This window comes from Mastigoproctus giganteus, chromosome 12, assembly GCF_048544385.1.
Source record: "Mastigoproctus giganteus isolate SK-2022 chromosome 12, ASM4854438v1, whole genome shotgun sequence".
Taxonomy (NCBI): Eukaryota; Metazoa; Arthropoda; class Arachnida; order Uropygi; family Thelyphonidae; genus Mastigoproctus; species Mastigoproctus giganteus.
Window position 1 is genome coordinate 24,379,347 of NC_143586.1, and position 16,916 is coordinate 24,396,262.

At 35.4% G+C, this 16,916-nt stretch overlaps 1 protein-coding gene across 1 annotated transcript in view; it reads right to left on the reverse strand.

Moving 5' to 3' along the window:
• Positions 1–16,916, reverse strand: part of l(2)41Ab (lethal (2) 41Ab) — a 142,875-nt gene that overhangs the window by 83,077 nt on the left and 42,882 nt on the right. The window contains exons 7-8 of the mRNA XM_090386656.1: positions 13,663–13,803; positions 3,130–3,233 (exon numbers count right to left, since the gene is read on the reverse strand). Of these exons, the coding sequence (XP_090242782.1) occupies positions 3,130–3,233; positions 13,663–13,803 (245 nt within the window). The remainder of the gene's footprint in view (positions 1–3,129; positions 3,234–13,662; positions 13,804–16,916) is intronic.

Sequence of the window (16,916 nt, forward strand, 5' to 3'; positions counted from 1 at the left end):
TGCAATCAAGTCACCAAGAAGGTTAAGCAGATTAAGAGAAATCTCTGGAAAAGAATGCAAAGAAAAGCAGCAAAAACATCCTTACTAAACAGTAGAAGGAGGGGGATGAATCACATTGGTCCACTACATATGAATGGATCAACTGTTGATGATCCTGCTCAAGTTACAGATAAACTGAATGGGTATTCTGCATCTATATTCACACACTAGGAATTTTTTTAGGGGTGGGGATACCAGAAGTAAATCAAATTCTGGGTGGGCACTTTCCCCTTAATTATTTTGGAATAACTGAGAGGAAAGTGGAGAAGAAATTGTTGAATTTAAATATAAAAAGACACCTGGGGTGGATGGAATCTATCCAGTTATATTAAAGTAGGCAGAAAAAAAAAGGTAAGCAAACCTTTAGCCATGATTATGAGAACATCTCTGGATTCAGGGGAAGTCCCCCATTAAATGGAGATGTGCAAATGCATTCCAAATTCAAAAACAGGGATCAAAGGGAGACATGGTTAATTACAGACCTATCAGATTGATTTCTGTTCCAGGGAAAATAATGGAATCACTAGTTAATGAAGTAATGCAAGATCATCTAGACAGGAAAGTAGTTACACTGTAGTTACAGCATGGATTTGTTAAGGTGCAATCTTGTCAGAGCAATCTAATTAGATACTATGACACAGTAACAAAGGAATTGGATACAAAAATAATTTTGACAACATATACTTAGATTTCAGAAAAACTTCTGATACTGTTCTACATAAAAGACTGCTGTACAGATTAGAATAGTGTGGCATTAGTAGTAGTAGTAGTAGTAGTAGTAGTAGTGGCATGTGATGCAAGAAAGCAAGCTTATGCAGCATCAGCCAAAAAAAAAAAAATCACACCATTCCCTCCAAATGCCTGTCCAGTTCCTCCTTAAATTTATTTAACCTATCAATTTCCACAACAGATGGAAGTTTGTTCCAGCAATTAACCACCCGCTGGCTAAAGGCAAATTTCCGCACATCTATTCTACATCTGTCCTTTCTTAATTTGAATTTATGCCCCCTGGTTCGTAATCTGAACACGAGGAAGGATCCCATCAGAATTCAGCATGCTCAACCCATTCAAGGCCTTATACACCTCAATCAGATCACCACGCAGGTGCCTAGTCTCCAGCCACTGCAATTTGCAGAACTTAAGCCTCTCTTGGTAAGAGGATCCCTTCATTCCCCTCACCAATCTTGTTACCCTTCTCTGTACACGCTCAAGCAAATCTACATCCTTCCTAAAATGAGGCCTCCAGACCTGTACACAGTACTCAAGGTGTGGCCTGACCATTGCCTTATACAGAGGTACAATCACCTCCTTTTCCCTGCTAGCAAAATTCCTATATACCATTGACAAAACCCCATGACCTGCCCTGGCAGCCTGTCTGCATTGCTCAGAAAACTTCATATCTGACTGCACAATTACTCCTAGTGTCAAAAGCTTAGGGGCAAGTTACTGCTATGAATAAAGGAAGGGCCGACTTGGATAAGACAAAGAGTGGTTATCAACGGGCACTGTTTTTCTTGGACTACTGTTATTAGTGGAGTTCCCCAGGGTTCATTGCTGGACTCAGTGGTTTATATTTATTAATATAATATCTGAATTTAATATCTAAGCAGAGTGTTTAATAACAGTAACCAGGGAAGACTACTGCAAAATAGATCTAGAACAATCAGGCAGATGGGCTGAGAAGTGGAAATTTAAATTTAATTCTGACAAATGCAAGATACTGCATATGGGTAGTAGCAATATCAGATTAACACACACCAGTTGTGTGGTACCACACCCAGGCCAGTGGAAAATGAAAAAGACCTAGGGATAATTGTGCAGTCAGATATGTTCTCTGAGCAGTGCAGACAGGTTGCCAGGACAGCTCATGTGGTTTTTGTCAATGATATACAGGAATTTTGTCAACAGGGATAAGGACATGATTATCCTGTATAAGGAAATGGTTAGCCTACATCGTGAGTAATGCATACAGGTCTAGAAGTCTCAATTTAGGAAGTAAGTGAATTTGTTAGAACAGAGAAGAACAAGATTGTTGAGGGAAGCAAAACGGTGCTCTTACCAAAAAAGGCTTCAGTTTTACAAATTGCAGCAGCTGGAGGCTATGCACTTGCAAGGAGATCTGACTGAGATGTTTAAGGCCTTGAATGGATTGCATAAACTCAATGCTGAGGAATTCTTCCTCTTGCTCTGACTCCACACATGAGGGGGCTTAAATTCAAATTGAGGAAGGATAGCTGCAAGTCAGATGTGTAAATTTGCCTTCAGCCAGAGGGTGGTTTATTGTTGGAACAAGCTCCCATCTGGCTTAGTAGAGGTAGGTAGTTTGAATTTCAAGGAAGAACTGAATAAGCTGTTAGAGGTAATAGGCAGGTGAAATGGGAAGTGTAGGCTTTTTTCCTTTGGCTGATGATGTATTAGCTTGCTTTCTTGCATCATTTGCCACTACTATTACTACTACTAATAATAACCGCCCCAATTTCCATGTCAACCAAAGAGCCTCCATAAGAATCTAGAAGAAACAGGCCTCCTTGAGAATACCTACATGGAACTCCATAAAGCCATGATCCTGAACATCTGTAGGATAGTACGAGAGTTTCTTGACAAACAGTAATAATAATAATAATAATAAATGGAAAAAATCAACCACCCTACCCTATTGCACTTGGTAGCACTTCCTGTCACAGGAGAAAAAAAAAAAAAATCCCATAAAAAAGGAGATAACATTTTTTTATAATAATAATGCAGAAATGAAATAAATGTTTTTATTATTTTTTATTTTAACACTTTATTATTTAAGATATTCAAATAAAGAGAATGTTAATATTTTAAATTAACACTTAGTATTATTTTAATACAGAGCGTTTCAACATTTTTTTTTTTACTTTTAATAGTTGTTTATTAGGAAGATACATAGTCCTAGGTAACAAGGCCAAACATTAATACACTAACAAAACTCTAGAATTATTTTAAATTAATAAAGAAAATTCAAAAAATAATATTTAAAGATTTTTATAACAGCTATATAATTCCTTCTTATATGTTTCTTAACCTAAAAAAAAAATTATCACTTTCAACTGTTAAGAAATTTACCTGACATTTGTGCGCAACACAGCACAAGCATCATCTCTGTGAGCCAAAGACTGAATGCTGTTATTCCAGTTTAAAAGCAGATGCTGTTTTTCAAAATACACTGTCTGAAAAACAAACCATAGTATTCAGATTTTTATCTTATCTACTTAATATTAAAATATATGCAAATATACTTTATATAAAACAAGTATACTTTGGGATGATGTAATGCCATGGTCTTTATCACGAAATTTTCTAGACAGATATATGAATGTGGCAATAAAGTTCCAGGAGTGGTGCAATAAAAAGAACACAAACCAAAGGGCTGAAAAAGGTTTTATTTTTATTCAAAGTAATCATCACCATGATGTTCAGTTCAGCAGTTACATTTTTCTTTATGTTCTCAACATCCTGAAATCTCTTTCCTTTGAGGGCAGTTTTCACCTCAAAGAAAGAAGTCCTCTGGTGCTAGATCAGTAGAGTAGGGTGGATCATTGAGCTGTACAAGGCCTTATTTTGCCAGAAATGTCTTCACAACAAATGCAGAATGGGAGGGGGGGGTTATCGTTGTGCAACCAAAACCAGCTACTTTAAAAATAAACAGTCTCAAGATCAACCTGTCGCAATTTTTAAAAAGGGTATGTCTACATAAAATAAAATATATTAGTTTTAAAATTATTGATATTTTTACTATTGAAAAACATACGAGAAAGGCACATATTTAATTTTAGACATGAAAATTAAAACAGGCAAATAGTTAATGACATTTCTTGCATTGGTTTTCTTCTGAAAGTTTGTGATCTGGTGTATAGTTTTAACTGCTAATATTATATAGTTTTCTAAATTTTGGTCTGTGAGGTTTGTTCTGTATTTATTCTTAAAATGCATATTGGAAAATGCTGATTCACACAAATACGTTGATCCAAAACATGAAGTTATTTTTAATGCCAAGTGTCTTAACATCGGATATTGAGTTTCTGACACAATCCTCCAAAAGGTAGACTGATCTTTTGAAAATCCACTACTTAAATGTCATTCTGAAGTGGTATGATTTAAATTTCAAGTTGAAGTTTACTGATATGCAACTGGCTAACAATTATATCTGAAATATTTTCCACATCTATATTTTCAAATGTAAACACAATAAAGCATACAACTGGTACACTTTTACAAAAATCAGAGAATCATATGCTGCATTCTTTAATAAGTTTTTCTAGAATTGTAATATGACTCTCAGACAATTAACTTTTGCAGTTCTGTTTTTGAGAAAAACTCTAAACTGAACTTACCATTTGCAAAATGTTTTTCTTTACCTTGGAGTTACCATTTGTAAGTTCTCCAGAACATTCACTGCATTCTTTTAAGAAAATAATTACTTGAGGAAGCAAATCTCTGAAATGCTAAAATACTTTCCCTTTACTCAGACATCCCACTTCAGTATGCAGTGATAAAACTGAATAAAAGTGATAAAACTGAATATTGGCATTCAAACTGATCAGTCAATTCTTTAAAAAGACATCTTTTTATGCCTTTAGTCACACAGAATTAACTATTTCACCACAAGTTTCATTACAGAAACTCATTCAGGAATTTGCTACATAGTGCTTGCTAGTGTATGATACAATGATAAGCAATAAAAGAAGGGAGTCCAACGTCTTTCTTGCAAAGTGCTAAAAACCCATTATTTACGTACCAATAAATGCTGGAGCTCCATCTGTTATAATACTGACCAACTTATGCAAAGGTACATTTGCTTCATTGACAAACTGCTTAAATTCATCATAAATGTCCACACCCCGAGTGTGCCCTTACAAGGTTATTACTTTTAAAAGTTCCTCCTTAACAGTAAAATTGCCAAAAGTCATCCGGATACCCAACTGAGCATTATCAATGATATCTGTAGATTGTTGAGCTATTATGAATAATAAGGGCAGGAATCAAGACTGTCATTCAGTTGCAAAATTATATCAATCACCGTGAAACAGTTCTAGCTGACAACTGCATTGAGTTAATGACTGAAATTATGTCCTCTTTATTATTGAAACCTTCAAATAATATATTGGCAGCTTCCAAAAAGGTTTCCTTTATAAACAAACCATCTTCAAATTTTTTTTTTTTTTTTAATTGTGAGCATTTGGCTTATTCGATAAAAAGCAATGGAAAACATTATGCTTTTATTAACTTGTTTTTAAAACACTGTTTATTGACCTTTCAATTGATTTTTAAGTTCTTGTGCCTTTTTATTTCTAAGTTCACTTGTTAAGGAGAAACTGATTACTAATTGTAGGATGTTTACTTTTGAAATGTCTTTCAAGATTATCTCATTTATATATTGCTACACCTGAACAGCAAATTAAGCACACATACTTGCCATTCACATTTATGAAGAAAAACTCTTGTTCCCATTCAGTATGAAAATAATAGTTCTTTGCTTTCTTCGCTAGACGCTTTCACTGAAAGTGGCACTCATTAGGGGTTTATTTTTCGAAAACAAAAAAGTGGTAAAAGTTATCTGAAATAAATTTGAAGAATTAGATTTATTAGTGCCTGAAGGCTGTAGTTTGGGGATCCTTGTATTAATATAAAAAAACAAATTTTGTAATACTGTCCCTGTCAGTCCTGAATGCAAGCAAGTAATACTTGCTTGCATTCAGGACCAACAGGGACAGTAGTGCATTCAAGTTTTGAATTCTACCAAACTTTTTTTTAACTTTACTATAGCCCCCGTGAATGCTAGGACATTGTTGCCACGTTCGTTGGAAGTAGCCCATGGAACTGTATGGGGATTTCTTGACAGTGTGTACTGACAATGAAATAAATTCTAAAAAGTAACGGCATGGAAGAATATTAAGAAGCACAACTCCCATAAGGCCAATGGTAATATGCAGATGCTACTGCGCTTTAGGTGGTCATTGGGAAACGTAAGGCAGCAATTTTAAAAATTCTCCCTGCAATAGGGAATGTATGTAGGTTACACTGAATCTGTGAAATGGACAATTTTAGGAGTGTTTATTATTTACTTTTTTAAACCTTCTCATGAATCTTTGTTTCTTACCTGGCTTCATAGATTTATTGGTTCATTTGCTGTAATTTGGTGGTATAATACAACTACAAGTGACCAATATATGCTTTTAGATCAATTGGTTGCCAGCCCCTGGCTTATACCATTCAAACACAACTGGTATGACTTAATATTTTATCGCCATAAACAGTTTTCAACATTTCTGTTGCAGATTTTCTCAGTTAAAAACAAAATTTGATATTCATCCATTGCTCCATTGCAAAATTGTGACATGGAATGTTAATGTTACTAACAAAACTGGTTGTTACTTGCAACCTATCAATTGCTACTACCATCTGTTGGAGGAAGTTTGAACTACAACAAATCACTTCCATTTAATTTCAAACTCATCAAATATGATAAGAACAGCACCAGTCTGGGAACTTTACTGCCACAGCTCATACATTTGGGGGGTCACCCAACTATAGGCAACCCAGGCTTGAGCATCTTACTTAAATGAAATAAAGATATTTATTTGAATGAAGAATCAAGGTCCAAAAGACCTTCAATGTCATATGAAAAGGAAATAAATATCTTGTCAGAATTCTGCTTTCACAAATAAACAGAAATTTTATGCTATGGAGGTATCGTCTAATGTTTCACCTGTGGTGCAAAACACCTTGATCAGTTCCTATATACATCTACCCTTCTGTAAGACAGATTTATAGCTGTCTTTTCAAGGGTGCATAGGGTCCACTAGTTCTTGACAATTGACTACACAGGCTAATTTTTTTTGGAAATACTGAATTCTTTATTTATTTTCCAAATTATTTTTAAACAATCTGAATAACAAGAAATGGATGCAGTTAACTGACAGATATTCTCCTGAATTTGTATATTTATTATTATTAAAATCAGTTTATTTCCCAAGAAACCTTGGGTCACCCCGGGATGGCTCTGTGCCAGAAGGGTGTGAATATTTACAGACTAAGGTGCGAGGAACACAATGTACAATAAACAAGAGTACATGCATGCTCGACCCGAGACTTTCACAGGATTAAATATACATATACAATAATGTACAAAATATATAGTAATATACAAAATATATGATTGCATGAAGACAAAAAGTCTTTGTCATATACAAATAGGCAAGTTAAAAAAAAAAAAAAAAAGAACAGTCTGTCCAGGAGCAGGTGAGTATTATAAGTTCATAATCTGGTAGCAGTTCTTGATTATTTCCTTCCTGTAGGGCTTGTCTTCACAGAACCTATCAGGGTGGATCCTAAATTTATTAACGATGTGAAGACAATTGGCTGGAAACATGTTCCTCAGGGAATCGATGTTTGACAGTGTAAGACGTAGAGGGAGACAGGAGTCGGAGTGCTCCCCTCTTCCCTCCTAGGGCCAGAGATTAATGTGGATACCGATGGAGCATCAATTCGCCTCGTTATAAGCCGTGAAAGCGTGAGGACATTTTTTGTCACGATGATATGTCTCCAGGGAGTGGTGCCCAGATTTGTTTATAGGATAGATCTGGAGATAGTTAGGGGGTGGCCTACCACCCTGTTCATCCATCTAAGCAACCAGTACTCTAAACTGAGACACTTCTGAAAGTATGAGGCAGGGGCAGATGACCAAATTTCTGAAGCATAGAGAGGAATCGGCGTAATACACCTCAGGATGTGCCGAAAAAGCAGCGCTGGCTGATGCACACCAACAAGCTCTTGACGCACTGCCCAAAGAGCCACGTACGTCTTCTGCCTCATCCTGGCAAAGTGAGGCTGAAATGTGAGACTAACATCCTAGGTGAGGCCAAGATCAGTATGAGAGGTCACCTTTTGCACCGATTTCACCATATATGATGAAGTAATCAGAATCCTGGTTAGCAGAACTTGGCTTGCAAAAATGACAAAAATAGTTATCTGACACCTACTTAATGCACTGTACTGATAATTCATAATTACCTGTTTGCAATCATTTTAATTAATTCAATATCATAATTCACTTATTTAAAATAAAACAACTGATCAGAATTGAAGCTGAAAACTGTTCAGTTATCACTTTTATATCTGTAAGGGGTAGGCATAAAAGACATAGATACAAAATTCTATGTTTTTTTTTATTTTTCAATGTATTCATCCCAAAGTTCAATACACTCATTGTATTTAATTTGCAGTTTGATATGATCCTTCAAAAAAAAAAAAAAAACTTCAAGCTGGGCATCAAACCAGGCTTCCACAGCTACTTTTAACTCTTCATTATCTTTAAAATGCGTTCCACAAAGATGAGCCTTGAAGTTTCTGAACAAATAATTGTCACTTTGGGCCAGATCTGGCCAAAAGTGACTACAGTGGATTCCGGTTATTTGGGCCACCGGTTAATCGGGGCAGCCGTTTATTTGGGGCAAATCTTAAAAAACAAAAACCAATCGAGAAAATAGCCAGGGTTTACTTCGCTTAATTGGGACAAAATGCCGTTTAATCGGGGCAGGAGACCTTAGTTCTGGAGATTACCCTACGATTGTCTCCGACCGTACCACGTAATTCGGTCGGATTTCTGGAGGTCACAACCATAAATCAATAAAAACAATTAGCAGTCACCTGTTTATCGGGCTTTTCTGTTAGTGCAATCTATCATAAACGGACAGTAAACTTGATCTTACTGAATTTGCGGTAATACCGACAGCTGGAATTCTGTGGGTTATTATGGTAAAATGTGTTTACACTTACATGGAATCTTCAATCATATAAAAAAAATAATTTTCAGAATCTTCTCTTCGTTCCTATTTTTAAAGCTTCGTAATTTGTTACTCTGTTCTCACTTGCGCGTGTTGTGTTACTTGCAATTTGTGTGTGCCGTGTTCTTGGTTATTGATTGCTTATCTTTTTACAGTTTTAAATTTTAACCCTCTTTGTTATTGATTGCTTATCTTTTTACTGTTTTAAATTTTAACCCCCACCCACAAATGTCAGTGAACAGAAATGTCAACTAGTTAGTATGTACATATTACAGTACGTATTAATTATTCCGATTAGCACGTATATTCTTCCGATTTTCACGTATCATTTAATTTTTTTAATTAGTAAGGTAATAAAGAGTAAATTTATGCTTAATATATTTTTACTTTTATAGCCTGTGGATAATATTCCTCCTATTTTCGCTAATTAGAATCGCTGTTTAATAGAATTAAAATTCAATTCACAAACGTGATCACAATGACCGGCGCTTACTACACATCGTATAATGAACGGTACTTTACTGTGCTGAGTTCGTCGTAACGTGATTTGATTGTACAGTGAACTAATTGTAAAGGGGGGGGGGATAAGTTGTATTTTTAACCATTTACGTGAAACTTCGGATAATTGGGGCAGCCGCTTAATCGGGCCAAAATGCACTAGTCCCGATGTGTCCCAAATAACCGGAATCGACTGTATTATTTATTCAGAAACAGGCTAAAATTACAGGCTCCTGCACAGGTGCATTGTCTTGGAGAAGAAAAACTCCAATGACTCAACTTTCTTTGTCCTTTTTTCTCAAATTACAGCTTTTAACTTTGACATAAGGCTGGCATAATATTACACTATTATCATGGTTTTAGGTGCAAAGTTATCAATTCACAACAATCCTTTTCTGCCTCAGAAAATTGAAGCCAACATTCTTCCAACTGATAGTTGAGTCTGAAACTTTTTTGGGGTTGGCACCCCTTGTGCATTTACTGCAATTACTGTATGCTTTCTATTTTGGATACAGAATCATAAAAATGTAGCCAAGTTTCAATGATAATCACTAAATAGGATAAAAATCCATCTAGATTAGTAAAAATTAATTTTAAATTCTCTTTTGATGACTCCATCCATAAATGTAGAGGTTTCTTTCACAAACTTTGAATATCCAAATTTTCAGGTATTAGTTGTTAAAATGCTTCCATGGGAAAAGTCAAGTACTTTTTCAGACAAAGTCTTTCCAGTCAAGTACTTTTTCAGACAAAGTCTTTCCAGTCAAGTACTTTTTCAGACAAAGTCTTTCCAGTCAAGTACTTTTTTCAAACTTCAGACACTTTAATCCTTCTTTTTTAAAATTTTTTCCTTCGACAATGGCAAATGTTTCAGAATGATTAATTCAATGGCCAACCAGACCTGGGATCATCCTTAACTGACTCCCATCCTCTTTTGAACTCTGCCAACCATCTTGCAAAAGTAGCATAACTGGGTGATACTTTCCAAAATGCTCTAGCCATTCTTTCTTGTTATTTCTTTAGCATTTCTGTTCTCTTTGGTCAAAAAATTGATTACTGAAGATGCTTCCATCATTCAGCAATTGTCAGATATTTATTCTTCTTCTTCTATCTACCAATATAAAAAAAACAAAATTTTAGAAAATGAATAAGACTTTTACATACAATTTTTTTTATTTATTTATAAGACATTAAGCTATCAAAATAACCTATTCTATAATTTATTAATATATGTTATATACCCTTGTTCTCAGAACTGTTTTGACCACCCCTCATATATTCAACACTGTTAAGGGATTTATCAATTTCCGAATGGGCATAATATGTAATATCAAAGGTGAGACTATTTGCTAAATATTTTCTAAAGTTAACCCAAGAGAGGTTTTAATATGTATAAAGAAAGAAAGGAGAGGCCTATCTAAAACTCATTCCATTTTCTTTGTTCTGATAGTTCCTGCACAAATGTAGCAACACTTGGCAGTAGCAAACAGAAAAGGGCAAAGCTACATGTGGCTTATTCTTATTTAAAGGATAAAATATCACTGATAGTTTGGTAATGCAGATTGAGATGTTTCAACCAGATGAAATATCCTCAGATCCAGACAAGTATTAATCATAAAACAATCAACTATGGAAGCTGGAATAAAATAAATCAGAGAAATGCCTTTTGTGATGGATATTATACTAAATGGATTTTTTTTTTTTTTTTTTTTTGTTGGAAACACAAATGAATTGATGATAATCAATTCATTTGTGTACTAAAAATAAATCTGTGAAAATTTTAAATTAAATTACTCTAAAACACTATGCACATATGAATAGAAACAGGGAATCTGCTTCTGTCCATGAAGCAAACACCATAAGCCCATCATAACCTCAGACCAACCCTCTGGAAGCTCAGATCTGAACACATTGAATTATACAGTGTCTGAGTTAGTGTGCATGACCATACAGAAGACAAAATCCTCCCAATATAATGAGTCACAAGTAGAATGTGAGGAAATAAGTAGCTAACTTCCTCACAGATATCATATAGGATGCAAATAATGGTTGGCCTGCTCATTTATGTAAAAGCACGAGAACATAGAGTGATTTTTTGAAATTGTGTTATTGATTATTCTAGAAACAAAAGTCTGTATATTAATCCAATATTTGAATAGTAATTTCTATGTAATTACTAAAATAATCTGTTATAGAATTTATGAAAAGACTATAGAGATCAGATTTACATTTGATTTTCATTTATGCTAAATATAGGAAACTACTGACTACCCTTGTGTTGTTGTGTTGCAACATAACTTGAGAAGAAGAGAGAGAGAGAGAGAAGAAACAAAGAAATAGAAAAAATAAATGAGAGGGAAAAGGTAAAAGAGTGAAAGTAACAGAAGAGATAAAAAAGTAAAGAGATTCCAAAAGACACAGAAAGGAAATTAGTTATTAAGGGTTTCCCTTAAAAAAAGAGAAGGAGCTTACCTTAGACATTATTTGAGTTCATTTCAGTGGGACCAGCTGAAATTATTGAGGTATACATGCTAAACGGAAAATATTCTGGAATATAATTTGAGTTCACTTCAGTGGGACCAGCTGAAATTATTGAGGGTTACAGTGTAACCCTCAATAATTTCAGCTCAAAATATTCTGGAATATAATTCTAGACAATACAACCTTTTATACCCTTTGCGATCCATTTTTAAGCCAAAATGGATCACCAAAGAATTTATGAAATTATCAGAAAAGAAAGCTGGGATATACACTAACTGATCACTGAATTATGAACACCTGCCTAATACTGTATTGACCACTGTTTGCATAGATAATAGCTGTTATTTACCCAAGAATTGCCTCCACTAGATGTCTGAAGACATCCATAGGGATCTGCAGCCATGCTGCCTGCAAGGCTTTCACACTGTGTTGGAACAGATGATGGTTGTATGTCAATATGCCTCACTTCTCATTCCAAAACATACCACAGGTGTTCAATTGGATTGAGATCAGATGAATTTGGAGGTCAATCAAATTAAGTGATATCTTCACTGTGTTCCTTGAATCACTCATGCACAATGCAGGCCTGATGACATGGCACATTATCATCTTGGAAAATCCCATTTTTTGTCTGGGAAAAAATGCAACATGACAGGGTGCACATGGTCTCTTAAGAGCTGCCAACAGACCTTACCAGCAACCAAATGTTGGTCCATATGCACCAAGGGCCCTAGTTCTTGCAGCAAAACATGTCCCATATTAACCAACAATTGCCACCTGCCTGGATAGTGAGAACCATGCACAATGGGTCCATGGAATCATGTTGCTCGCACCACATGCAAAGGTGTCCATCACCATGTTGCACCAGGTATTTGGCCTCATCTGACCAGCACACCCATTTCCAATCCTCCAGTGTCCAACTGTGTGTTGTTGACATTACAGCATTCACCATCGATGATGTTCGGTGGTGAGGAGAGGGTGTCTCTTGAGTTGTCTGCTGTGGAACCCCCATACGTCTGAGTGTGCAGTGCATTGTCATTTGGGATAACATTCTTGCAGTCTCCACATTGTATTGTGATGTCAACTGTCACACAGTGACCTGCCATTGAGCCAATACAACATGCTGCAGTCTCTGCTTACCATGAACATCCATCTTGCATAATCCTTTACAGTTCTGTCAGCAGGCAGGTTTGACCCACTCAACACCATTCTTGTACACGTTAACCACACTGCCCTGTGAGCAACCAACAAGATGTGCCATTTCCAAAATGGAAGCACCCAATGCATGAGCTCCCACAATCCTACCCTTTTGAAAGTCCATGATATCTTTACTACATCCCATAACTGCTTCTTTATTACTTTGACTTACATGCCCAGATGCAAATTACCACTGCTCTAGCATACAAAGCTGTTTGGCTTTTTATACTGCAGGCTATGTGGCACAGTCCGTTATAGATGGGCTGATCATAATTCAGTGATCACTGAACATATATTTAGATCAAGAAACCCTGTTCAACATGGAATATATAAATTAGTATATAATTAGGTTACTCGGGCAGGCAGATTATGAAAAGGATTTCATAAAGAGGTATTTCTCTTTATACATTTGAAGATATCCTTCATATCTTCAGCATTTGACAACATTCCTCAAGGTATAAAGAAACTATGTGTTGTAATACAGCCACACATAAATATTTATAAATAAATATTTTTAGAAGAAAATATAAAACTAGAAAGACAATTATTCATTATATTTATTTTGACAACAGATTTTACATAAAATTTTCTCCCTTTTATTGTTCAGCCATTTTAAACTAATACATTTAATTTTTACCTCCATTTCTGCATTAGCTTCAGTTAACTGTTGGCGAAGAACTCTGGCATCTTCCTTCTTTGCTGTACACTGGGCTTTACAAAGACTAATTCTGTCTCTAATCCTGTAAAGATCTTCTTCAATACGATTGATGTACATGTCCTATTGATAAAAAAATAATCCAATTTCTACTAGTCATACTGTAATATTCATTAATAAGGAAATTTACTCTTCATAAAAATTATTTTAATATTATAAAGGACATTTGTTTGTTATATTGTTATTTGGTTTTTAGGAGCATTAGCAACTAAGGCCATATTGCTCCGGGATATGCAGTGGTCATTCCCTGACCTTTCCGCATCCTCCGTATTTGGTGGTGACGGGCTCGAATCCCAGTATAATCAAGAAGCATGTGCTACGCACTGCTGCTCCTTCCCACCTGGCTACGGAAGCGACGAGGACATTTGTTGAAATGTTTTACTTTCTATACAATGTCAGAGCATGAAGCCGTTCACATTTACTTAAATCCAACTGAAAGAACTTGTATTCTATAAAAGCAAAAAATCCCTTCTTAAGAATTAATATTTCTAACAATAAATTAAAAAATATTCATTAATAAACTCTTAATAAGCTTCTAAATAACTCAGTGAATCATTAACAACACTATATATTTTTTTCTGCATGCAGAACTCATCTTGCCATAGGCTGAGATTTTTTTTTTTGCAGAATATAAATTCTATAGGTTTATCTTTCTGTATTCTAGAATCCTAGTTTATAAATCTTATTTTAGCAATATAATTGAGACTGAACAATTATTTACAGTAGTGAGTGCCATAAGGAATCTGGTAGTGAGATTTTGGAGTTTTTAATAAACCATATTGTACAATGTTATTACAAAATAGCTTAACTTTAAACTAACAAATTTAAATTTCAGAAAACTGATTAAGTCAAATATATCAAATTAAAAAGGAACACCTTTGTTGAATAACTGCATATTGAAAATCTGTAGCTTTAGCTGCAGATTTTCAATATGCAGTTATTTGAAAACATCCCATCAAAAAACAAGCTCCACCCACTTTATACAGTGTTTTGGGGGTTGCTTTTGCTATGGCGGCAGTGATTCTGGCTTTCAGTTCAACGACATTCCTTGGTAATGGTGGTTGACAGACATCATCTTTCATGAAACCCCAAAGATAGAAATTTATTGGTGTCAAGTCTGGCAATTGGAGGCCAGTGAATGGGATCTGAACAACCAATCTATCTTTCTTGGAAGTGCTGATCCAGGCATGCTGTCACTTCTCAATAATAATGAGATTGGGTACCATCTTGTTGGAAGAAGAATTGTCCATTGGGCCATCAGCACTGATTTGTGGTATCAGAAAATTCTGAAATATATCAAAATAAACAACTCCGGTAATCGTTTATTCGTTTGTTATTTGGATTTTTAGGAGCATTAGCAACTAAGGCCATATTGCTCAGGGGATATGCGGTGGTCATTCCCTGACCTTTTTGTATTTGGTGGTCATGGGCTCGAACCCCGGTCTAATCATTTATTCATGAAAAAAGAAAGACCCATACACTTAATCTGAACTCAAAGCTAAGAGAACTCAAAATGTACTTTGAGCCCATTGACTTTTGGGGTGTCATGAATATGTTCAAGTTAGCAATCATCTGGTTTTTATGTGCACTGAACACAAACATTGCATTGACATAGTCACTAACACGAAATGTAGATTCATCTGAACACGACACACCGAAGCAGATAATTTTCATCATCATGTCTTGCCTGCATTTCCATACAGAAATTGGTAAGCTTCACTTTGTCTCCATTTATGATTGCTTGAACCTCTTGATAGCAGTAAGTCTTTAGCTGCAAACATTTTTGTAACAATTTTCAAGTGGTTGGTTGTAGAAAATCCAGTTCATGGCTTAAAAATGTTGCTGATTTTCTGGGGCTTCTGAGGAACGTACTTCTGACTTCCTTCACTGTTTCATCACTCACATTTGGTCTGCCTGTTTCTTTTGAATATGTCACACAAAGATATGAGAAGTGTTTTTCTTTTCTTTTTTTTTTCTGATGCTGTATATGCTTGCTTTCTTGCATCATTTTTCACCACTAATGCTAATACTAAAACTAAAATCCCACATTCATTAAATTTCTGTGCCATCTATGGAATTTATTCTGAGAGGATTCTTCATACAATGAGTGTGAAATTGTTCATAACTGTTGTTGCTGACTTTGTTTCCTGAAACCAAAACACATTGCACTTTTTCAGCACTAGCGAAATCCACCATTTTGTTGATGCTACTTGCAGTGACTCTGATGGGAGCAGACAAACTATTAACTGTTTCAAAAGAAAATTTCACTATTGTAGCTATCTTTACTGGCATATATGATATATCTTTATTGGCATTTTATACACAACATGCTATCAGCATACGAAGTTGTGCTATTACAAAGCAGTGTTGAGCTGCTTTGTAATAAACCGAAAGTTGCCTGTCCAGTCTTTATATTGATGCACATGAACCTCCATTATTCTTTTGGAGACAGATGCTGCTGCTTATGTACACAGCCAAACTTCGGAGTATGCTCTCACATTCCATCTGACCTTACATGTTTACTCGGTGTTTCCAAAATTTCTACAGAAATTTTGGAAACACCGAATTTTGGATTTTTTCAGAAGTGGGAAAACAGGCATTGGACAATCAAATTATACAGCAGCTACATTCAACTCATGCATCAGCAAACGCACACACTGTCTGCAAATATATACTGATGGATCCAAATCTGATACAGGTGTAGGTGCTGCAGTAGTTCTTCCCACTTGTGCTATCTCTGAAAAACTTTTCCCTAGTTGCAGTATTTACACCACTGAACTCCATGCAATAAAAATGACTATCAAACACGTCAACAACAGGTCTAATGAAGAGATAATAATCTGTGCCGATTCCTTGAGTGCAGTAACTTCTTTACAACATAAATGTCTGAACTCTCATCCTATTTTGAAAGAAATCAGAGCACAGTTAATTAATCTCACAGAACATAACACAGAGATAAGGTTCTGCTGGATTCCTGGGCATGCTGGAATCCAGGGAAATGAGAAAGCAGATCAAGCAACAAAAAAATCCAGTCAACCCCGTGTATTCATTTGCCTCGATTCCTTACATGGACTGCAAACTCATCGTAAAACAGTAATGTATTGACCAATGGGCATCAGTATGGCAACAACAAACTCATAATAAACTCTTCCAAATAAAGAAAAAGTCACAATACT